At 39.6% G+C, this 24,710-nt stretch overlaps 1 protein-coding gene across 3 annotated transcripts in view; it reads right to left on the bottom strand.

The window, feature by feature from the left end:
- The window catches only part of cep162 (centrosomal protein 162), a 38,967-nt gene extending 18,759 nt beyond the window's left edge, over nucleotides 1-20,208 (bottom strand). For 2 of the 3 annotated variants that reach the window (XM_049584538.1, XM_049584540.1), the window contains exons 1-11: nucleotides 20,115-20,208; nucleotides 18,876-18,977; nucleotides 16,809-16,932; nucleotides 8,014-8,157; nucleotides 6,214-6,391; nucleotides 5,830-5,909; nucleotides 5,666-5,736; nucleotides 3,732-3,762; nucleotides 3,259-3,333; nucleotides 673-879; nucleotides 366-447 (exon numbers count right to left, since the gene is read on the bottom strand). In XM_049584538.1, the coding sequence (XP_049440495.1) occupies nucleotides 366-447; nucleotides 673-879; nucleotides 3,259-3,333; nucleotides 3,732-3,762; nucleotides 5,666-5,736; nucleotides 5,830-5,909; nucleotides 6,214-6,391; nucleotides 8,014-8,157; nucleotides 16,809-16,932; nucleotides 18,876-18,935 (1,052 nt within the window). In that variant the 5' untranslated portion in view covers nucleotides 18,936-18,977; nucleotides 20,115-20,208. Of the gene's footprint in view, nucleotides 1-365; nucleotides 448-672; nucleotides 880-3,258; nucleotides 3,334-3,731; nucleotides 3,763-5,665; nucleotides 5,737-5,829; nucleotides 5,910-6,213; nucleotides 6,392-8,013; nucleotides 8,158-16,808; nucleotides 16,933-18,875; nucleotides 18,978-19,592; nucleotides 19,709-20,114 lie in introns of those variants that run through there. The other variant, XM_049584539.1, reaches the window with a different exon arrangement.
- Nucleotides 20,209-24,710: the final 4,502 nt, after the last annotated feature.

Genomic DNA, 24,710 nt, shown 5'->3' with positions numbered 1-24,710 from the left:
ATGGGATGAGGGTGGATGAAATAATATATCATTAACAGGGAAAGTATTCATTAAATTCTCTAAAATGTGAACATAGCAGAAATCAGAGCAGAGCTGCTGCCCGAATCCCCACTAAGAGAGACACTTTGCACATTTACACAAGGAGCAGTTTAACTTCATGACAGAGGATAAAAACAGGAGATGATACTGATTGGTTGAATTCATGTTACGCCCAGAACACATCTATGATTAATCAAGGGACTAATTACAGCCCCTTTGCCTCTTGTGTCTTACTCTGCACCAAGATTTTGCACCATTTAAGCAGAAAAAGTGGAGTTGGACACACCCTGAATGCACTTGTCTATCATTTAAGTACGACCTCTAACCTGACAGGCTGGAGGCTGAAACCTCTGATATGGTCCCTCTCTGGCCGGATGGGTTTCATTAGCTCCTCTGCAGTAGGTAGCTCTAGATACAAAAACAAATGAATCATTCAGCATGCTTCAGTGTTGTCATGAAGATACATATTTTACCAGTGACGGTTGACTTTCAGAGGTGACAAGGACTTCCTGAATGTATCACTAAACAATTTATTGGAGCATCATTCCTCCAGTTAGACCAGTGAATTATAAAGACAAACAGAGGAATTCCACTATTTACCCAAATGCTGTTTACAGTAAGGTGGTGTCTGACCTGACTCATTGGTAGAAACAGGCTGAAGAGACTGTCTGGCATGTTGAGGAGGAGAGGATGGAGACACAGGTCTGTTTATTCTTCCTCTCCCTTCCAGAGACAAATAATGGTGATTATGGTCATCTGAATCTTCCACCACATGGATCTGTCTGTAGGCTTCACGGAGAGCCTCCATCTCTGAGCCTCCACTCTGCACATATGACTGGCCTGTACAGAAACAAACTGAGTTTACTTTGTGTCAAAAACAATGCAAGATGAAACGAACATTTATTTGGGGCAGCACTGGTGCAGAGGTTAGCACTGTTGCCTCACAGCAAGAGGGTTCTGAGTTCGAACTCATCGACCTGCTGGTGCCCTTCTCTGAAAAGTTTGCATGTTTTCCATTGCCATTGTACTGAAACTATTTCAAGTGTTCAGAATGGATATGTATCCATAAATTGATATTTTTGACAAGACTAGGTCACTTGATGTTACGGAAACCATGAGCACCAAAGCATAATTCATCCAGATATACTGGCATGGTAAACAAGAGAGACAAAAAAGGGGGTGACTCCCTACCCCTAAAGGGGCCATTAAGTCTGAGTATGCGTCCATTCCTTGAGTTATGAATATTGTTGGGTGAAGTCAATCGCTCCCTGTCTTTGTTTGTTAAACAAATAAAGCAATGTAACTGATATAAGCAATAAACACAATTTTTTTAGAAACAATATTTTTTTAGGATATCTATGCGACTACTGCACACAATCTGCTCATTATCAGGTATTGTGTCTGGATGCTTTAGATCTAGAATCTGGGTGCTCCATCTTCCGAAAGAGTTGGATGGCCATAAATGATTAATTATTGATTCAGATTCGGTGTTTAGGGAGCCTCTGCTGTGGACCTCAACCTCTTCTCTTTGCATTTCTCAGGATACTCTCTGTTCTTGAGAAGTTCATAGTCTTCCAGACTACCTGGAAGAACTTTCTCCAAGAACACGCACTGACTGTTACATCACAATGTTTAAACAAACATGGACACACAACTAACTTTAGTGAAAGCTTGCTCGCTACACTTGGAATTGTTATTGTTTTAAATAGAATACAAATTCCATGTAACATCTATTTTGTTGTTGTTATTTGCTACTGGATAACACTCTTCTCTAACTTCCCTGACGCTGTATGTGTTTGTGTTACCTCTGTCCAGAGACCAAGGCTTTTGATACTGTTGCCTTGGGAGATTTGGCTTTGGTACATATTCTGCAATGCATTTAAAACCCTTTATGCAAAAGGAAACAGCTCTGTGAAGTTAACTGGTTCCTACCACTCAAAGATTTTGTCTCGAAAGAGGCATACGGCAAGGCTGCCCAGTATCTGTTTATCTTTTAATTCAGTCGTTTGTTACAACAAGATTTATCCTTGAAGGGTTGTGTCCTCCTATCAAAAGCTGAAGGCATTTCATGGCTTATTTATATTGCATACTCTCTGTATCTTGATAACAAAACTGCCAAAAGAATTGATAAAATGTTGTTTAAGTTTTTGTGGAAGAACCGTATACATTATATCACAAAATCTGTAGTTGTTAATTCTTGTAAAAATGGTGGCCTTGACTTTATGGACTTCTCCACATTGAATAACGTGTTTAAGATAAACTGGTTATAACACTTTCTAAAAAATGATTCCTCCATGTGGAACTTTATTCTGAAATTTGTTTTTGACCAAATTGGGAGGACTCCAGTTCCTATTAGTTTGCAATTATAAGATAAACAAGATACCTGTTAAAGTGTTCAATTTTCACAAGCAGGCTTTACTGGCATGGAACTTAATCTACAAGCACAATTTCCCTCCACAGTGTTATTATATTTGGAATAATGGAGACATTCTGTAAAAAAAGAAGAGCATTTTTCTAAAGAACGTGTTTGACTGAAACATGTTTTTGGTGAGTCAGCTGATTAACACTGAAGGTCGTCTCATGAGTTATGATGAATTTATTTCTTACTATGATTTCCCTGTCACAGCGAGGGAATTTGCTCTAGTAATCGGGGCTATACCATATGGCTCTGTGACTCGGTGCAGGGGATCATTCCCAGTTGATGTTTCTATTGTTAATCTTGATGATACTCCATGTGGAAAAGTGTGTTTTTCAGCATGTAAGAAAAATAACAAAGCTATCCGGTCTCTATTTCAGAATGAAGTTGTTACAAAACCTTATGTTTTCTTATTGGAATAATTTTGTTAACAACATTCCCTGGATAAAAGTGTGGACATTGCCCCATAAATACTTAATTACTAGTAACATTAGGGAGATTTCCTTTAAAATTGCACAATATTTATCCAGCTAAACATTTTCTTAGAAAATTCAAACCAGACATCAATATAAACTGTTCTTTGTGTGCAGCTCATCCAGAAACTGTCTCATCTAGGGCTGCATGATGTATCGTTTGAACATTGCCATTGCAATGTGCACATGTGCAATAGTCACATCGCAGGACACTTTTTTTTCTTCTTCTCTGTTTAATGACTGTATTTGCATGATGGATGCTATGTGCAACTGATTGTACATGATGTGCAATATGTTCAATATAGATTTAAAAAAATAAAAATAAATAACCTCTGTCCAGAGACCCTGCTGTGTCCTTTCCTTTGTCTTCTCCACCGGTGTCATCCAGGGAATCATGCAGAGAAACTGAGACAGAAGTTAGAGCAACCGTATTTAAGACCAACTCCACAACATGATCAGCTATAGGTCAATATTAACTTCTTCAGAGAAGTATTGCAGTAAGAGATTAAATATATAGACTGTTTGCTGATGAGGTTTGTCATATAAACTAAAACTAATGAGACATTTGAATGAGATCACACACACATACTGTATATGCTGTTAGTAGTGAATTCGTTATTAGCATTACTATGGTTTCCCCTGTATTGCTTCATTATTTAATGGTCGAAGTGCTGTGCATGGGTTGTTCGTCTCAGGCTTCCGAAACCGTCAAACTCTACTCCATACTCTCTTTGACTGAACACATTTATTCCTCCAAACAACCACCCAACACCTCAGTGAAACATTATGTCTTCTTCTCTTACCTTTGGCAAGAATTGGAGACATTTTAGGCTTCTGAAAAAAAAAAAAAAGAGATAGTAACATTAATTACTGAAGAATGTAGCAAAATGTCAGTTTGAGATATTTCGGTGTAAACATAGTTAAAGCTTACAACATGACACCTCAGCGACGTCATCACACATTGTATTGAACATTTGCAGATCTGAAACCATCCCGCAAGTTACAAACATGTCACACTCATGTTATTTGGGTTTTGCCACCCTGAGATTGTTTAACAGATTTACACTAATGTGTGTTTTTTTCAACTCACACAACTTTGATGTTTGATTGACAAAGACTAATTAGTGTTGAAAAAGGGGGCTTTCTGACTTCTCAGAGTTGTTGAACAGTGCTATGTGTCAATTTGGCTGACTTTTTTTACCTTGAAAATTTGAAGGAGCATATTCGTCTGTATGTTGTAGTGTACTGATTCTCCATCAATGTTGACCACAAACTGTTTTTTGTTAATTTCTGGTCCTTAAGGGCTCCCACAGCTCAAACATACAGTTTATGGCTGTGGGATTCCTCTCTTGCCTTTACACTGAGTGCCATGTTCACATAACTCCTCAACATATTAACCCATGGATTATGGATGTGTGTGTTTTTTTTTTAGATTTCATTTGTTTGGTTTTGATGATGTAATATTGTCATGTATATACCAGGGTCTATCTTTATCAGCCACTCTCTTTAAACCACTGTGTGTTAGCTGCGAGGGTTTTAACCAAAACAAAAATACTCAACCAAATAACACCTGTGCTGAAGTCACTGTACTGGCTTCCAGGACGTTTCAGAATTTATTTTAAAATGTTATTGCCTGTGTTTGAGGTTTTACATGGTCAGGCACCAATATCTCTCTGATGTGTTTGTGAGCTATGAGCCAGCTCAACCCCTAAGGTCATCTGGAACAGGTTGCCTGCTTATTCTCCAGGTCTCCATGAATACAGGTGAAAGTGCCATTAGCTTTTCAGCTCCAAGCTGCTGGAACATGTTACCTGGTGATATCTTTTTAGTTAAGTTGGCGATATTCCTTTTTAGCCACCGATTCCAGTCGTCTGGTTCGACTATTTTAGCTATGATTTTATTCTATTTTATTGGTTTCAACTCAGGTGTCCTTTAACTTTGACTGGTTTATTGGTTTCTCTATAAGCTTATCTTGTTGATTTTACTCATGTGTTTTAATCTTGTATTGGTCTATTCATCTGATTTTATTCTGTTTTTAGTATTTATTTTAATTCATATGTATTATACTCCTTTAATAGTCTACATTTAGTATTTTTATCTTACTTAATTTAAACATTTTTTTATCAGTTCTGACTCTCGTGTCTTTGTATCTTTAATAGGTTCCTTTTTCTTCTCAGTTATTATTTCATGAGGATATATTCTGTTTTAATGGATTTGATTATGATCAGTTGCTGGCTTTGTTTTGTGCCTACAATTTCTACCTCACACTTTGTGCAACACATTGCGCTTCTACCTAGAATCAAATGTCCTACATAAATTAAGTTTTGCTTGCTTGCTTGGATTCCTGACATCTTGATTGACATGATTGACATCTTAGCCCTCGCTCGGGGGTCAGCCTACTAAAACTGAGAGGAGGATTATACATTATTCATAAAATAACCTGTGTGTACAAGTTATACAGGGGGTATAATTTCCCACATTGAAAAGGTGCAGCAAGCATTTTTTTTACTAGTGGCATTCAATTACAAAAAAAGGCAGTGTGGTGCTACTCGCGTTTTGCAACCTGCAAAATGCTTACGGTGGTATCGGGGCCTCAGCCAGTCATGAGATGTAGTTGAAAGCTCTTAACAAACTAATGAATGGGCCTTTTAGTAGAAATTATTTTCTCGTATTATTTTTCACCAAGGTCCTAATTTATCATAGAAGAGTTTAATCATTATAGATTTCAACTACAAACCTCCTGCAGTGGCTCTTTTCCATTCTCCTCTTCATCAAAATCCTCACTGTAATGTGGAGATCCTGTCAAGGCTGAGAGAGAAAAGACCTGTCTGAGACACACAGAAACAGAGTGATGAAGAAAAACAGAGAAAGAGAGGTTTGCTGAGGGCTAACTGCTGATACCTGGAGACTCTCTGACAATCTCTGTGACTCTGGCCTTCCTTTGATCATCATCACTCTGCTCCACTGCTTCCTCAGCTTTCCTGGAGGGAGGACATTAATCCTCATTACATTAAAGTCACAACCTCAATCTTCAAGAGCAGCAGCAAAGACACTGTATCTGAGGCCCCATAAGAGTGGTGAAACAAACGTCACCTTCAATCAAACCTTAAAAGTCTAGGAAAACGACATGTTGTGTTGGCACCAAAACATCTTCCATTGTGTGTGTTATTGTCTCTAAAAAGGAGCATCGAGTGTGGTGTGATACATTCATGACTGATCTGCTCAGACTACTTCTGTCTTTTAGTGCTTAGTGGGTGTAATATTACAGCATGGCAGTTTACAAACCTGAGTTTGGTATCGATGGTAGAACTTGTTGAGTCCAGCTCTCTGTTTAGCTTGGAGTAATCTATAGTTGATAAAGCCCCTGCCTCTAGTTGGGCAAAGAACCTGGCTTTTTCCTCTTCTTCCTCTATAGTGTCCAAGCCAATATTGGTCGTGTTCTCTGCTGGTACCATCACTGAGTCTGCACACAGATATTAAAAGAGCACACACAGAAAGCACAGCTATGATGGTTCTAAACTGAAAACAAAAACTGTGTGTGAAGATGAAAGAGAAATGGAAGGTTCAATGTCCCACTTTTGGTTTACAGCTTGTTTGGACTGGATGTAGAACACCAAATACAGGGGCTAAAATGATAAAATCTTAGTTACAGTTGTACGTAGACTCTACGCAGAGAGGCCTACGACATTGTAAGCAGTTATACTTGTGCAGTGGTGTGTCTGTGTCGCTCTGCAATTACACCTCCAAAATGCTAGTTGGCAGTAGGGTTTCTATGCCACTGTGTTGAGTTTCTGATTCAAAAAACACACATTAAACATGGCTTAATAGCAACAATATTGATCACAAGGAAGACATTCTGCTGTATTATAACTCACGAGGTTCAGTGACTAGGTTCTGTGTGGAGTTTGCATGTTCTGCCCCTGTCAGTGTGGGTTTTCTGTAGGTTCTCGGGTTACGTCCCACAGTCCAAAGACATGCAGGTTAGGGTTATTTGGTGACTTTAGATATCCATAAGTGTCAATGATTGTCAGTGTGTATGTGTCAGCCCTGTCATAGTGAGGTGACCCACCTCTCGGCCAGTGTCAGCAGAAATAAGCTTCAGCCCCCTTGCGACCCTAAGCGTTTATGGATAATGAGGCTCACAGACAAAACAACTGTCTTTAGCTAGATGTGTTATCCCCAAAAATACAACACACTAATGTTTTTAGCACAAGTCTATGATATTTTACATTACATAAATTAGTCTAGCGGACTTTCTTCTACTCATATCAAACCGGGATAAATCACTCACACGACTTAAAATGTTATTTTGTGGGGGTCTTTATTGTCCTCACATTTCTTTTTCGAGAAAAAGAAACGTGCAACATGTAGTTACATTTCTGGGGAGGTGCACATCATACTATGGCAAATGTACACGTCTATGCTGAGCCCACGCCATAGGTACTGCGTTGATTTGGCGCAAAAGTATAAATCCTGCTTAAAGGCTGCTGTGTACTTCGAATGACTTGCTATTTAAAATACCTGTTAGTAGGCTTGGGTAACATTAAAATATTACGGCATACTAGGGTATTTAGAAATCCTGAAGGTATGATTATTAATGCTGTCAAAAACACAGATGCTCCTCTCTATGTTAAACTGATACAAAGATGCTGTATTGAGGTGATGTGCTGTAGAACTAAGTACATGCCACCAGGGGTCAGTCTCTACTGGTGGAACTAGCAGCTGAGCTGTAAAACAAGGCAACTGTGAGTAGTGGGAATAATGTTACAGGCCTTTTAAAACAGAAACTGCCTCTGCCACCTGCTTGGGAGTATTTTGTCAATTTACCACAATGTGAACAAATATAGGCTGAAAAAACAGCTGACTAACTAAGTAACTGACTATTGGAACTGTAACTGCAAAACTAAGAGCCTGATTATCCCCCAAATAGAAGTGAGATTATCAATAATGGGAGTTTTGTCTGTCTAAATAACCCTGCCATAGACAACCAGTGTTGTTTCAACTGTACTATAAAATATAATCCGACAAACTACTGGCAGATGCAGGTTTTAAGAAGAGTGTTTTGCCTCCATATGTTAGTCTTACCCTGTTCAATACTGTCACTGCTGAGAACAGCTGCTGTGAGCCTGTCTCCTTTCAAACCACTGTCTCCTGGATCCTCATCCTCCTCTTGAATGGACTGAGACTTCCTCAAAGACTTTCTGAAAGTCTTCCCAGATCCCAGCAGTCCTGGAAAGAGATGTCACAGAAAAGCGCAAGTCAACCCTGTTTCAATTCATGCAGGTCACACCACATCAGCTGACCTACTGTAAGCCACTTGACCCAAACAATCTGAGATGACTGATGGACTGACTAATGACTAGAGAATTTATTATACTTACAGGTATTTATTCTAGTGTATCTGTTTCTCTTGTGCCAACTGCCATTCAACACTGAGGACATCCTGTTTTTCATATACACACTAACAGTACTACAAGTTGTACATGTGGACAAATACAAACACCAAACTGTGGACCCAAAGAATTATATGCAGTGGATTCAACACCTGACACAAGCACAACAAATTATTCACATCATAACTTCAAAAAGGTAATATTTATCTCAATAAATGTACTGCACAGGTGTGCTCAAGTTGCTGTGACTTCACCACATCAGTGCAAAGATTTTCTAAACGTTATCCTAGCAGGAATTTTATACATTTCTGTTTTCACTGATTGACAATTGGTAAATTGTCAATCAGTGAATAGCAGCTGCAGGTTGGTTTGAATTGTGAGTACCAGTTGATGGAACCTGTGTGAATTTGTGTTTGACTCAGGCCTTGGTGCCTGACAAAGATCTATACAACCAGAAACAGTGTGTGGAATTAGTGCATTTTCTGAAAATGAATATCCTTCCCTTCTGTACCCACTTCTCCCCATCTGTCACTGCAGTCATTACTTACTTGACTTTTGTGTCTGCCTTTCCAGCTTGAGACTTCGAGTTCTTTATAAACCACATGCTCAATGGTGAAAATGTCACAATATCCTTATGCGTGCTCATTAGTGTGAATGCTGATTTAGCTGCATTATGTTTAGATAGACAATAAATGAAACTCTTACAAGCACAGTGTAATGCTACTCATGGCCCCATACTGCCACCTACTGTTGATTGTTATGTGTGCATTCTTCCACTGGGATTTTGAATAAGTGAACTTATATGGTTTCTGTTTTGCAGTTTACAGAGGCTCACCTGTAAAATTAAAGCTTTGTTTTGTGTGTAAAACTATAGACACTTAGCTGAAAAATGTCTCATCTGATACTATGTAAAGATACATCTAATACACCAGTAAGAAAACATACAAAACTATGAGTCTTCAGGTCTATGTGACAGGTAGAAAAACTATTACTTTAACATACAAACTACAACCTTAATACAATGACAATACTTAAGACAACTAGTGGTGCTACTGATGTCAATCACTGTACTGCTGGGGGACTAATGCAACACAACGAAACGTCTGAGGGTTTGATTTCAAGTTACCGTCATTACTGTCCCCCTGGGAATGACTATCGGTGCTGGCTGGTGGAGTGTCATCAGAGTGTGTCTCATCAGGGCTCCTCTCTCCTGACACACACTGGAGGTTTTCATGAGTCGGACTGCTCTGACTGTCAGAGCATGAGCCATAGGATGGAGTTCTGTGTCTCTTCACAGTTTGGGAAACCTCCAAAACTGTAGCTTTGTGGGTCTGGTCCAATTGAATTGGTTTATCAACAGCTTTGCAGCGAGGTTTGGGGACCGGCTTATAAAAGGGCTCCGCACTGACCACTTCATACAGCAAGAAGAAAAATAGGGTAAATCATTTTGGTGCACTGTTCAATTAAATATGGCATAGCTTTTTGAATGTGACATCTAAACTACACACTTCACACACTGGCCATCATTCACTGAAATTTCTTGCAATCTATTGTGTTTTAACAATGGAGTGTTGCCCATTTCAATAGAGTTTGACAGTGAGTGTGTCCAAAAAAATATCTGTCTCACTTTCAGTTCCACTTCAAACAGCAAGATGTTACTGTTGTGACCTTATTTGCTTCCAGTGTGAAACGATGGCGTGTAGCGAATATATACTTCTTACACAGGAAACTTTGAGCTCTGGGTCTGAGAACGGCCTGCCTCAAGGTAGGACACTAATGGACAACTGACCAAATTATGGTAGGTCATACATGGCAGACTTTGCACCAACACCTTATTAGAGCCAGTGTCCTACATTCTAGGACATGGCCTGCAAAGTCACACACAGCACTGCGAATTCTGGAAAGGGAGAACAAAGGGACTGACTTTTCAACGCAAAATTATATCTACGTTAAATGATGTGTTATGTTTAATGAACATACAGAAAATATAGAAATTTGGTAACATGCTGATTTTGATGCAGGACCCACTGACACTAAAAAACAGGAACTGCTTACACATCCCCATTAGATAAACACGGAGTGTTTGGTCTCATTAAGTAGATAAAAATTAGGGGAATGGGATAATATATAAATCCTACCAGTAAATTTGTCATACCTTGTAAGAAGTCAAAATGCATCCTGAGAGGCTGATGCTAACTTAATCCCAGTTCAGACCAAAACATGCAGCGAAATAAACTAAAACTTGCAATGTGTCTCTGACGTTCTCAAAACATGCCTGTTCATACTAACGCGAACAGACGAGCCACGTATAGTCTCCATAGCAACAACTTTCTGTACTTCTGTTCTAATTTCCAGCTTTTGCAGGCTTATTTTGTAGCTGAGTATAATGTGTAGCTTCTTAAATTAACATTGAGAATGGTGATAGTAAGATATTGGCTACAGTTGCATTTCTAGTAGTGATGAACAGCAGAAACATACAAAACAACGTTCAGATGGATGGATTCATAAATTGGCCAAAATAATTTAAATAACCTACGCCAACTAATCAGTCGCTGAGATCGTGTGTGTCACATGGGTACATACAGCTAGCAACAGCAGCGACCCACCATCCAACACCGACACACCGTGAGGACAGACACTGACATGCGTGTCATCAACCGCAGGGATGTAAATGAGACAGACTTGGGCCTGGCAGGGACAGAGGGCTGTTGTCAGAGAGTATCACAGCAACGATCGACTGGCAGTTGAGACAGGTGATGATGTGCCTTACGTTCTTAAACCAGCTACGTTTGACCTGACAAGCTGAGATGCAGGTGCCACCATCACCCGGCTTGAGTCGAGCTGAGACGTGGCAGTTCACACCGCTGCAACTTTTCTCTGCAACGTCCTAAAACAGTTTGGCGTTGTTGCAAATCTTTGGTCTGAACTGGGCTTTTGTGCAAGTCTGTTCAGGGACGCTATTCCCGCCCCCGGACACATTCCCTTAACACAGACACACACCACGGACACTAACCTCATGTGTTGTACAGCAGATGTTTTAACATGATTGCCATCTATGAGCCTGTGTAATTAATTGCATATAATTCTGTAAGGTTTTATTCAGTGGTTGATAACGGATGTCTGGAATCTCTCAGCAACAGTGAAAGCCAAACATTTAAATATGGAGGAATTATACGTGAAGCAAACATCATTCATTCTTTATAAAGTTCAGTAGGAAAGACTCAAAAAGGAGAGATTTATTAATGAGAGGGCTACATTTTTGCACCAGTGACACTGGTGCCATATATAGTGTATGGTGCAAATGTATTCAGGGCATGTCCAAAAAGTTTTGCTAGTTAAACAGCGCAAAATCTGGGCGCAAAGTAAAGTTCAAAGGGCAAAGGGGTTTGATTGAATGAACCATCTTAATGTGGACATAATCTACAGAACTCCTTAGTGGGACTTTTTCTCAGCTTGTTCTCACCATTGTTGTTTTCAGGCTGAGACTTTTTGGTTTTGATAAATCTGCTTCTGGCCGTCTCTGGTAGGGAAGGAGGAAAAACAGAATAGGACAGTCTTTCAAAAGAGGAGATAATTAACAGACAAATACAAAGCTGTGAAATGTACACCCACATTTCTGCAGAGTTGCACAGTTTTTTAAGTGAACTTGATATTTCACAGTAGGAGTGAGAGATTTGTGGACCAGAAGTTGCTACATAAATGACTATTATCACAATATCTTGCATAGGGCAACACTTCCCAAAGACTAATTAACAATATCAGTTGCATGGTTCAGCTCAAATTGACTCACTTTTGGTACCAGATGCTTCTGTTTATTTTTTTCACCTGAGATAGTAACCCGTAAATGTAGGCAGGATTTGTAGCGTGACGTCACCGTCAATGGGATACAAACACTTGTTGCGTGATGCTTCATGCAGCTCTCATCAGCAATAAAACAGTGGAATGTCCACACTTCGTCGACTGACCACAGCATGGCTTTGTCAGCTGCTAGTTTTTAAAATCTGGGTTGAGTTAATCAAAAAAATCAAGTCATAACTGATGGCAGCTTGGCTATTTAAAAATGGTGAGTTTATGCAGGATTTCTCATGTCACACAGATGACAATTCCCTCTGACCAATCTGTGGTCTGCAGTTTTTTAATTCTCCTTCTGGTATCAGCTCAGCTTGCTTGGAACCTCGATTGAGGAGGTACCAAAGAAAGCACCAAGTACTATCCACAACTTTTGCTAATGGAAAAACCAAAAAAGAACGGTTCCAAGTGATTTGAGTTGAGCTGTACTGTGCTTAAATGAGTCTAATGTTGGTCACCAGTAATCTACATTTTAGACCACACACAAGCATGCTGGGTATGTGTTTCAATGCTCAGTGAACATAAAAGAGGAAAAATCAGGGAAAGATCATATCCAGCAAGCCAGGCAGACAGGACAGTGTTATGAAAGAAGCAGGAAGAAATGAAACAGTGAAGCATCATTTTTAAAAACCATCACACTTGTCCTGCTGGAATTGATGAATAAGGAGGGAGATGAGTCAAGGAGAGATCAGTCAACAGTGTAAAGTAGAAGAATACAAGTTAGACAGAGAGGCACTCTAACTTGACGAGAAGGGTGGAGAGGCGAGAATGTCCAAAAAATAATATTAAAGAATTTAACCTGAGCAGAGGATAACCTTAACAAGAGACTCGATAGTGGCTCTGTGAGGCTTATTCAATGACACGACCCAAAGATCATTTTTTTGTTAGATGTTGTTGACCAAAGTTCTTAACAGTAACACCAACAAAAGCCTCTGGAAAACCATTCTCTTAGTGAAGCGCAGGTCAACACTTAACAGCTATCATCAAGTTTATCATACGAACAACCAAACTGTGCCAACAGTTACTTCCATGCTACGTGAGTAAAGCTTAAAACTGCACTTGTGCCCTTGTCAGTTCTAAATAATGGTAACTGTACAGTAGAATAGTGACCATGTGTGTCAGTGTCATTATAAATGTAAAAGGTTGTAGTCTGTCACTGACAATGCACTTCTAGAGTAACCTAAAATCAAAGAAGCTTTTCCTCCAGGTCCATCATCAGTCTCTGCCATCCTTCTGACCACTCTGCCCTGGCAACAGTAAATATGGTGGGATTCCCACCTGCTTGGGGAAGGTATATATCTTAAGTTACAACTTAACTCTTGTAAGTTGTAACTAAATGTATGTTTTTACTAAGTCACAGTGTAAGTCCCACACTACATTCAGGATGGAAGTTGATATGATTTTAATGATATCAATGCCATTATTGATGGTCTGACTCCTGATCAATTTCTTGTGTGAAAAAAAGTCAGCCTATGCAGGTTTTCTCTGTCATCCCAACAGTTTTATTAACTCTGATTTTGAACAGCGTAGCAACAGTCTGACTGTAATTATCTTAAATGGGAGAATGAAAGAATATTTGTACAGCATTCATTTTTATCTAGGTTTTTGTTAGTCCGAGATAAAACCTGCTAAACCTGCCTGCTTGGTGATAATGTGATCATACCACAGACGTGCTGATTGGTTGGGAAGCAGTGGCACTCGTGTGCAGTCAGGTAGCAACGGTATACTGGGATCAAAGTATACCATGATATCAAAATGAAGGTTATCATTTCATGTACATTTGCTGATGTACAATATTGAAAAAAAAAATACAACTTGACAGAAAATCTCAACTTTATTTTAGTTATTTTCAAAAGGGAGACTTTTTACATGTACTCCCCTTAAAATTTGGTTTCATCTTTCAAATACAACAACAAAACAAAAAATAACCCTTACGTTTTAATCGCTTTAAGGATAATTCTGACTGGTAATAATAGTTATTCTGTAAAAGGTTCTGGAAAAGGTAGTTTATGAGCAACTGCAATCACACATTGATTTAAATGGTATCTCTGAGAGGTTCCAGTCTGGTTTTAAATCGCAACATAGCACAGAAACAGCCCTTTTAAGAGTTTTTAACGACCTGCTTTTAACTGTTGATTCTGGCAACTCTGCTGTCCTGGTTCTTCTGAATCTATCTGTTGCCTTTGACACAGTGGATCACGACATTCTCCTGTCACGTCTTGATTCCTGTGTAGGCATTAAAGGCACAGCGCTAAAATGGATCCAGTCTTATTTGTCAGATAGGAGTTTCTCTGTTCATCTTGGCCAATACTCTTCTGCTGCGTCCCGTACCGCAAGGCTCCATTTTGGGCCCCATTTTATTCTCGTTGTATATGCTTCCCTTGGGGTCTATTTTTAAAAAGTACAACATCTCCTTCCATTGTTTTGCAGATGACCTTCAGATCTATCTGCCCATAAAAACAAACAGTGATGCCTCTATCCAGGCTTTGTTGAACTGTCTCAATGATATACAATCATGGATGGAGATAAACTTCCTTAACCTGAACAAAAATAAAACAGAGATAATTTTATTTGGAAAAACTAATTTGTTGAATGGCTATAATAGTGCCATCGGTCCTTTGGCATCTTACTGTCATCCTGCTGTGAGGAAGCTTGGCGTGATATTTGATGCTGTTTTTAACCTGGATAAACAGATCAGTTGAGTTGTCAAGACGAGCTTCTTTTAATTAAGACTCCTCAGTAAGGTGAAGGCCTACCTCCCTCCACATGACTTTGAGAGAGTAATTCATGCATTTATCACATCTCGTTTAGACTATTGTAACTCTCTGTATGCTGGACTTGACTAGTCTTCACTGAGCCGTTTGCAGGCTGTTCAAATGCAGCTGCCCGCCTATTAACAGGGAAAAAACGCCGTGACCACATCACACTTGTACTGGCTTCCTTACATTGGCTTCCAGTCTCTTTCAGGGTCCAGTTTAAAATTTTATTACTCGTTTTTAAAAGTCTTAACGGCCTGGCACCATCCTATCTGTCTGAGTTACTACACCCCCACACCCCAGTCAGAGCAATGAGGTCTACCAACCTGTTGCTGCTGGAGGTTCCCAGATCTAGACTTAAAAGTAGAGGTGATAGAGCCTTCTCAGTGGCAGCCCCCTCTTCTCACTAGCTTTCAGCACTAGTTATTTGTTTTTATGATGTTTTATTGGTCATTTTATTATGTTTTATTGTTTATTTTTACCAGGTGTTTTAGAGAGGGATGTTTATATTTATTTTATTTCTATTTGTTTATATGTATTTACATGCATAGCCTGTACAGCACTTTGGTCAACTGAGGTTGCTTTTAAAGTGCTATAGAAATAAACTTGACTTGACTTGACTGTAATACTGTGATAAAATGAAACCACAATATTTTCTGAGACAGTTATAGCACTGTGAAAATCTCATACAGTTGCAACCCTAGTGTGTAGAGTGTCAGACACATAGCATTATTAGAATTTAAGCCCATGTTGTGTCCAAAAATGTTTTAGCATATTGCTTGTATTTCCGCTTTCACTTCAAATGATTATTTTAAAGACACTACAAGCAGTACTGTTGCCATCTTCCTTTGTGAAATGCCACACTTTGGAAAAAATCTTGCTGTCTGCCATGAATCCTTGTTGCAAGTTTTCAGCAGCATAGATGCATGAGTTTGATGTCACTGTTGCAGTTAGCAACCGTCAAAAAAAGATGCCAGCATCAATAAAACAAATGGATAAACTCGGAGCCACGTGTTTCTGACAGATTGGACAATTTGGAACCTGTTCTCATCTGGAACCCATTGATCCCATCCCTACACTTCATTCCAATTAAACTACATTTGCACATACACAAAGCTGGTGCAACAGCCTGCTTAAGCTCTGTCCTTTTAGTATTAAAGCCCTGAAAACTTGCCTACAAGTTCTTAATATTTCTGCTTCATGACATCAACTTTTTCCAACTGAAAAAGTGACCAAAAATGTGTTAACTTCGGCAGAAAAAAAAGCATGCTATTGTAGGATCCATATATCACAGTGACAAGCTGTTTGAACAAATTTGTTTTCAGGTCCTTTACACCTAAATTAAAGATTAGGCTACATAACAAAGACCAGATCCACTGATTTCAGACTGGGATGTAAACAATTTACATTAAACTATTGTACAAGTATACTAAATATCAATATAAATAGTGGCACAACATGTTAGTATCAGTTCAGCCACACAGATTCAACTCGTAACAACATCCATATTGTATATAAACTGTGGCTGGCTATATGTCTGCATACCAATTTTACACAATGTTCCTATGGCAAAAAGAAGAATTATAATGCTGCTCTCCTCTCTCTGAACATATTCCCCACTGAGCCAGTGACCTCTATTTAGTTTTTCTGCTACAGCCTACTTTTATGGGCATTTAATTACTGCCAGCTGATAACTGCAGTCGTAAAATCCTCTAACATATGCCCAAATCCTCTCTCAGTTCCTCCCTGGACTGCAGAGCTTAAACACTGACACAACTGCAGCCACTGACACATTCTAAACAGCACCAGGCTAACAAAGATGGATATGTCCAGTGTGATGGGTGTTATATCCTGGAGAATCCTCTCCTGTCCTCATTATTACCTCTCCCTGTTCCTCTGCCGCTGTGTTCATCATCTTGCCACCAAGACACTGTTGGTTTCTGACTGCTTTTAGCATCGGACTGCTTGTCAGAGCCGCCCAAATCCACCGAGTCATCTGAAACAGACTGACAGGAAATCAGGTTTTAGTAAAGAGAGATGCCTCCAGGATAGACTGTGTCAGACTGCAAACCATGTGTCAGATACTCATTCTTCTATCAGGCTTACAGCACTTTTAAATAAGAAAAGTTAACATCCAGTGTGTGTCATTATGTGTAAGAGAGTTTGTGTGGACTGGACAGATAGACATGTGCTTTCAGTCAGCTGCCATGTTTCTGCTGGTGAGAATTCAGAATGACTTATTCCAGTCTAATCTCTTTGCGACTCTGAAGCTGTTTGGTTCAGACCTAGAAACATTTTCATGATACTGTCAACCTGGAAAAAGTCTAAATTGAATGCTGTCAGATTAGGAACAAGACCATAGCAACACATGCAGAGAAAGATTTAGGCATGTGACTGGCAAAGGACAAAAAACAGTAAAATATACAGGAGAAAAATCTTTACACATGATTGAACCAGTCAGAGCGTCATTTCCCATTCTGTTTAAAAGTCAGTTGTGCCTGCACCTGGCACACTGCTATTTATGTGGGGAATAGGACAAATTGTAGAAGCGAGCGGTTTTCTGCTGAAAGTAACAGTGCATGCCGGCTACATACGACCAGATATCCTCTCCCATTCATTGAGTATTTGAAGCAACTGATTCACAAAGCCCTCTGGGATACGAATCAGAACTAAACTATTAGCTTTTAAACCAGTCAGTGAAATTACGCTGCTCCTTGTGCGTAAATGTGCACAGCATCTCTCTTAATGTGGAGTCAGACAGCAGCTTTGCTCTGATCTCTGCCACGTTCACATTTTAAAGAATGTCATAATATTTTCCTCATTATGATGAATTATTTCAACCACCAAAAACTCATCCTGACCTCCCTGTGTGTATAACAAGCAGAGTGTACATCAGTTACAAACCCGCCTATGCAGGTGCATCTTACTATCTGAATAATCAGATCATATTTTAGACCAGGTTTTAGTTGGTTAATGGTGCCATCGCTTTCTGCTGCCTCAAAAGAGCAACACGACAACAATGTGCCTGACCTCACCTCATTTTAAGACTTACACGCCCATGGGTGCACAAAAAATACATTTGCTACTTACACTATGTGAGCATTTGCTTGAAAATGACAACTGTGTCAGTCTGCAGCTAGCAATGACCATCACGCTGCACTGTGCGCTGCTTTGCACTGTGTTTATGATATGGCCCCTATATGTGTCTTGCCTTCAAAAATTACTGTAATATGATTATTTTTATTCTATTGTCATCTCTTATGCACACAGAAAAAAAATCAATAAACCAGGAAACACTGTGAAAGGACCAATCTTTAAATGTTTTTTTTTTTTTGTCTTTTTCCCATCTCAGTGTCACTGAAGTAAAAGAGGTTAAAAAAGCCATCATACTAATCTGACCTGTACTCTTTCTTTGTATGAATATACAGCAAAACTCTTAACATACAGCATGCCATCATATAGGAATCACGTGAGTCCCATCTTAAGCTCCTGTCATTCAATGCATGTGCACTGTCAGTTATTATTATAGAGGCAGCAAAATGATGTGGAAATGTATTAGTGGATTCACTGTGAGGAGCTGAAGTGAACTTCCCTCACACTCACAATGGTCATTAATTGAGGCTCCAACAGAAAATTCTCAAAATCCTCCAGTGATGCAGCCTCTTCACTGTTCTGTCTTTCTCTCTCTGGTTCAATCCATAAGTGTCCCATCATAAATAGAGGTACAAGGAACATAAACCTAAAAGCCATCCATGTCTACAGTAAATAACTGAAAGGCACTACTTTAACAGACAGATGACAACAGCACTGTCGGCGTGTTTTATGTTTGAAAAGGGCCTACGAAGCACTTTTAGAGATGAATCACTCGTTCCATAACGTGCAACCCTAAATAGAGAGCATGATAATCTATAAACAGTACCACAGCAGCCTGCACATGATATTACATTACCTCCTTCAAAAACAGCTCAAACTGCTCATCCAACTCCTTCTTAGTCAGTCGGCGAGACATACTGATACTTTCCACTCCATCAGCCAATGGGAACACAGACACCTAACATAAAGACAAAAAATAAAATTAAGATAAAATATTGGGGAGAGAAATTATACTTAGTATGTGAAGCATATTTTAACACAGGTATCATCATGTTCTTTCCATCATGGATACCAATACAAAACACTGGCAATCAAAGAGATGGACAGTCAGTATCTAGTGCCGGTACTCAAGTGGGTTAAAGAAGAAAATTTTAGTGTCTGAATTAACACACGTTGATTTAAACAGTACAACTAGTACATACTACAGTTAAATTATATATATATAACGTTACATTGCTTCACTGCTGTAAATCAACCTTCACAGGAGCCTCAAAGTTCATACTGACATTGGAAAAAGTAATGTGCGAAAAATGGCCATTTGTATATCAATTACAGCGTGTATGAGCCGCTGTTATGACATTTTTCAAGTTACCATTTCCTTCATTAGCTAATATGCAACACACCAAGGAGCACCTGCTACCATTACAGGTCTAGTTCTAAGAGGGATCCCAAATGTTGTGAACTCAAAATGCTGCGCCTTTGATGCTAGCGATCACTGTAAACCATTCATAAAAAGATCAAAGATTACGGAAATAGATGGCTGCTGGCTCATACACATTATGCCGAGTCTTACCGATCAATAAAGCAAAAGACAGTGCACCATAACACTGCCATATCTTCTTGTTGGAATTTGGAAAAAGCTTTTAAGACAAAACGGGACGTTGTCAGACTGACATTGTACAGATAGGATGAAACAGTGCCACTTCCGGTTGAGGCTGTCAAAATACAGCAGTACCCAACTTAATCGACATATTCGGGGTGCCAACCTATCTCTTTCTCGACAAATATTTGTATTCACCCATTGTCAACAAGATGTGACTTTGTCAAAAATTTCATAGTTTCCCCTACTGTCAGTGTGTAACTTGGCGCAGCACAAATGGTAGTGTTTATTTTGAAGGAAGTATCGCTCTACTTCCGGTGTTTCTCTGGAAAAAAATTGACACAGCTAGCAGTTGCCAGTAGCTAAGTAGTTTATCTCCTTAGCTAGTAACGTTAGCTGGCTAATAAAGGGAGCAAACTTTTGCCCACTTGATGCGGAATACGCACAACATTTTCATTAGCGTACACGTATCACTCTTACACCGACAGGACTCACATAAAAGACTCGACGTTGGTGACTCTCTCAGCCGAACACTTGTTGAACGTCCCTTTCTTTTAGTTTGTCGATTTGAGTGTTTGGCAGTTCCCGCAACACCAGCCGGGTGACAAAACCAGCCTGATTGGCTAGAAAGAACTACGTCAGGAGAAATGTTAACCAATGGGCTGACGGATAGGTTGAGAGGGGTTTGTGCGTGAACTGATCAGAAGCTACATACCCGCCTCACGGCCAAAAGTATGTGGACACAGCCGCAGCTCTGCTGGTGTGCAACACACACACAAAAATACTTTGTTTTATTCACTCCGAATGGCCATTATCATGCTATTCTGATGGTGGAATACATTTATTTAATATAAACCAGAGGCGGTGACTTGAGGCACATGACTTGGACTGGAGTCAGACTCGACAGTCAACACTTAATTTCCCAGATCCACTTTGAATCAGTCCAACATCATCCAATCTAGTTGCAGGAGAAAACCATGAAGAACTCTGTTAGAAAACAGACGGAGGCTCAACAACCTTGATTTAGCAAATAAATCCAGATTTTAAAAAGCATTCATGACTTCAGCAGATTTAATATATTGTACTATATTATAACTATGTTATTAAAATGACATTACATTTGGTGAAGTGTGCATTAAGACTTGTTTATGACTTGAAATTTAACTCTTGGCCTGATCAGTTTTGACTTGAGACTTGACTCGGGACTTCAGTGCAAAGACTTGCTTGTGACTTGCAAAACAACAACTTGGTCCAACCTCCAATATAAACTGACCAACAGAACCCAAATTAATAACACAGAGATAGTTCTAGATATTCCAGAAAACAGGAGGACATTCAAAATATTGCCTGTATTTTAAATGAATGAACTGAAATATTACTGAAAGGACCACCAATCACCACAGTAGTATGTCTTTTTGCAATTTGTCTCCTTTTCTTTTCCTTCACCTATGAGTGTTGCTGTTTATGCATTTACTTATGAATTTACTTGTAAAGTTGATGTGACAGAGGTGACATAGAGCTGACAATAATTGTTGGTTGCAGCTCACATTCATAGTGTGACCAATTGATAATCGAATGACTGGGCATATTTCTTCATATGTATGCTGTCAGTTACCCAATTTAAAGATGATCTGTGACATCATCACATATTTTCTGTATAGCTGTGTGCTCTAATGTCACCTTTACCTGCTGAAGACCATATGTGATCAAAACAGTTTTCCATCATGTCCACGTGGACTAAAAGGAGAACTGACAACTAGCCAGAGTGTGAAAGTACTTTTTAAAGCCTTCTTGCAGATAATAAGAGTTGATGATTGCCTTTACTGTGAAACTGTTCAAGACTCATACACGAAATTATACTCTGCTATCACTCTGACCTAGGCTGACAGGTCTTTTCATACAAGGACAAAAACAAGTCTAAGTTATTCTGATGTTGCCAATTCGTTGCAGCCTGATACAGCTGCATTTTTTCCTCCTGACGAGTTACACAGAATCAATCATTGGTTAAATCAGTGATTTAGCCAGTATCAATTATTTAGCAGTAACTGTGTGGCATGGGGGCGGCACGGTGGTGTGGTGGTTAGCACTCTCGCCTCACAGCAAGAGGGTTGCCGGTTCGATCCCGGGCGTGGGAGCCCTTCTGTGCGGAGTTTGCATGTTCTCCCCGTGTCAGCGTGGGTTCTCTCCGGGCACTCCGGCTTCCTCCCACAGTCCAAAGACATGCAGATTGGGGACTAGGTTAATTGGAGACTCTAAATTGTCCGTAGGTGTGAATGTGAGCGTGAATGGTTGTTTGTCTCTATGTGTCAGCCCTGCGATAGTCTGGCGACCTGTCCAGGGTGTACCCTGCCTCTCGCCCGATGTAGCTGGGATAGGCTCCAGCCCCCCCGCGACCCTCAAGAGGATGAAGCGGTTAGAAGATGAATGTGTGGCATGGACTGCAGTTCACAGCTGTTGCAGGAGTCATATTTTCTCCACTTGGTGGCAGTATTGAGCTGAGGATCAGTCCATCTCTTCCCTGTGTCTGTGTGCCTGGAAGGGCAGTCCGTCACCAGAGATCAGTAGTAATCTAATAAACTCTGCCCTGCTCGCTTTTCTCTTTCTTTCAGAGGTCAGGGCGGATCCATATAAACTCTGTTTTCACCTGCTGCCTCTCTATACGGCTCTGTCCTTTATAACCTTGCACACACACATCCAACACTCACACTGTGTGTCAAGCATACAAGGAGGAAAAGAGACATCATATAGGTGGTTCTGTTTTTTGCTGATCTGTCTTGTGTGCCTTAAACCTCTGAAGGTCAGGTATCTGCAGATCACAGAGCAAACATAATGTCAGACAGCCACTACTCACACAGTGTCTGGTTATTTTGTACTTTTTGGAAATGAAGCTCATGTGTTTGATGGTTGTCATGATCTGAACATAGAATAAAGACAACGGAAGCTGAATATTTTCTGAGCAACAAGTCCTTTAACCCATACAACAACATAAATGGTTTGCTCCTACCCTCTAATATGACCCACAGAAATGTTTCCCTTATTGGTGCCTCAACACATCCTTATTCCTTAACAACAGAATAAGTCATAAGGAAAATGTGACAGTAACACATTACAGTAGGCTTTAGCAGTAACAAAGTAATATAACCAACAGAATTTTGGGTGATATTATTACATTTACAACGTCACGTAACACGTTAGCACCCGAAAAAATGTTCCTTTATCCACACTGATTCACAGTGCTCCACTTTCACCACTGTGCACCCAGAAAAAAACATCCCCCAAAGGTTGTTGTGTCTTGCCATGTCACAACAGACTACATCATAGACGGGTGCCAGTGATCAGCAAAGCTGGGTCATGCTGTACTGTGTGTTATCATGATTAGTGTGTTTCCATTAATATCATGATGTAGAACATCTCATTTTCCTTTTGTGTTCTAAGACTGCTAGAAAGCTTTGGGGATTAAGAGCTGGCCTCTGGCTCATTTTTTTCCTAGTCCCAGTGATCAACACATCTGACCTGGATGATGTTAGTATATGTTGGATGTTTTCATAGGCCCACAAATATTGATCCATATCTTCTAATAATCTGACTTTGATCTTCTGCCTGACCCTCTCTGCGTCAGAGTCTATTCATTTATTTTGAATGGTCTAGGCTATTTATTTGTTCTGTATTATCATGCTATTATTAATATAAGCAGGGGTTTTAATACCAAGTGGTCATCACTGTGTGTGAATGCATGAATGGGTCAAACCTGCACAGCACTGGATTCTTCTGAGGTCATTTTGGGGAAGTAACACAAAAGTAAAGTAATAAGTAACTTATTACCTTTCACAGAGACTAACATTGTAGTGTAACTAATTACTTTCAAATAAAGGTAACTAGTAAAATGTAATGAATTACATTTTGAGAGTAACTTGCCCAACACTGCAGGTTACACAGTACTATCCTCACAAAATGGCGTCCTTGTCCAAAAAATTTAACATGGTGTCATGTCAACTTCACATTCTCCATATGACTGTAATGGTCACAGTTTTAAACGTGTAGTTAATACTGTGTCAGCATATCCTCATACAACACATGATCATAGATCAAAGATCATAGTCTGGCTTAAAATAATTACTGGTTATGTTAGTTACTAACATTTTGTGACATGCTTCTTAACATACTACATTACGTGGTAAAAATAACTCATCATTGATTTTTCCCCGCTGGCCACCAAGGTCATTAGATGTTAACATTTGGTTGCATTTAGATTGTGATATCTGGTGACCATAATTCAATGTCAGGACATTGAATGCAAATGACAGTTGGATGTAGAATAGTGATGGAAGCTGATGTTAATACTTTGCTGGTTGTTACGTAACCAAAATATGTCTTCCAAATATCTCAACCCAACATTATCTTGAAGCAAAATAACAACATTAGTCATAAGATATGGAGAACAAAACCCAACATTTGCAAAAATTTGACTGACGTCCGGTGCCAGCTGGGTTGTTTTCACACTGGACACAAACAGATGGGTGAAAAGTCCTTTTTGATTGACGCACCCATCCACCCAGCCCTTCTCCTTACGTGGACTCTCTTGCTCTTTACACTAATTTACCTGACATCCTTCTTTGCTCCTGTCATAATTACGACATCTATTGCACGTCTGTCAGTCCTGGAAGAGGGATCCCTTATCTGCAGTTTTTCCTTATCTGCTGTGAGGGTCCTAAGGACAGAGGGATGTTGTATGCTGTAAAGCCCTCTGAGGCAAATTGTTATTTGTGATATTGGGCTTTATAAATAAAATTGATTGATTGATTGATTGATTGATTGATTGATAATTACTATGGCCACTAGAGGTCTCTGCCTAACAATAAATGTAAATGTGGGTCGTAATGAGCAGCTTGTATAATCGACGATGTGGTTGTATTTTGGAGGAGGACGGTCTCTTTGCTGGGGAACTAGATAACAGTACTTTTTCAATTTTGTGAACTGTATGAATGTCACAGCAGGAAAAGCAGAGCAGTAAATATGTTCCATTTCAGGGTCCTCAGTGTCACACAGCTTAAGGTATGGCCAAATTGTGTTTCCTGTCCTGTCCTGTCATTG

The sequence above is a fragment of the Epinephelus fuscoguttatus genome, linkage group LG8, assembly GCF_011397635.1.
Source record: "Epinephelus fuscoguttatus linkage group LG8, E.fuscoguttatus.final_Chr_v1".
NCBI classification, from domain to species: domain Eukaryota; kingdom Metazoa; phylum Chordata; class Actinopteri; order Perciformes; family Serranidae; genus Epinephelus; species Epinephelus fuscoguttatus.
This window is presented reverse-complemented; position numbering and strand designations above follow the sequence as displayed.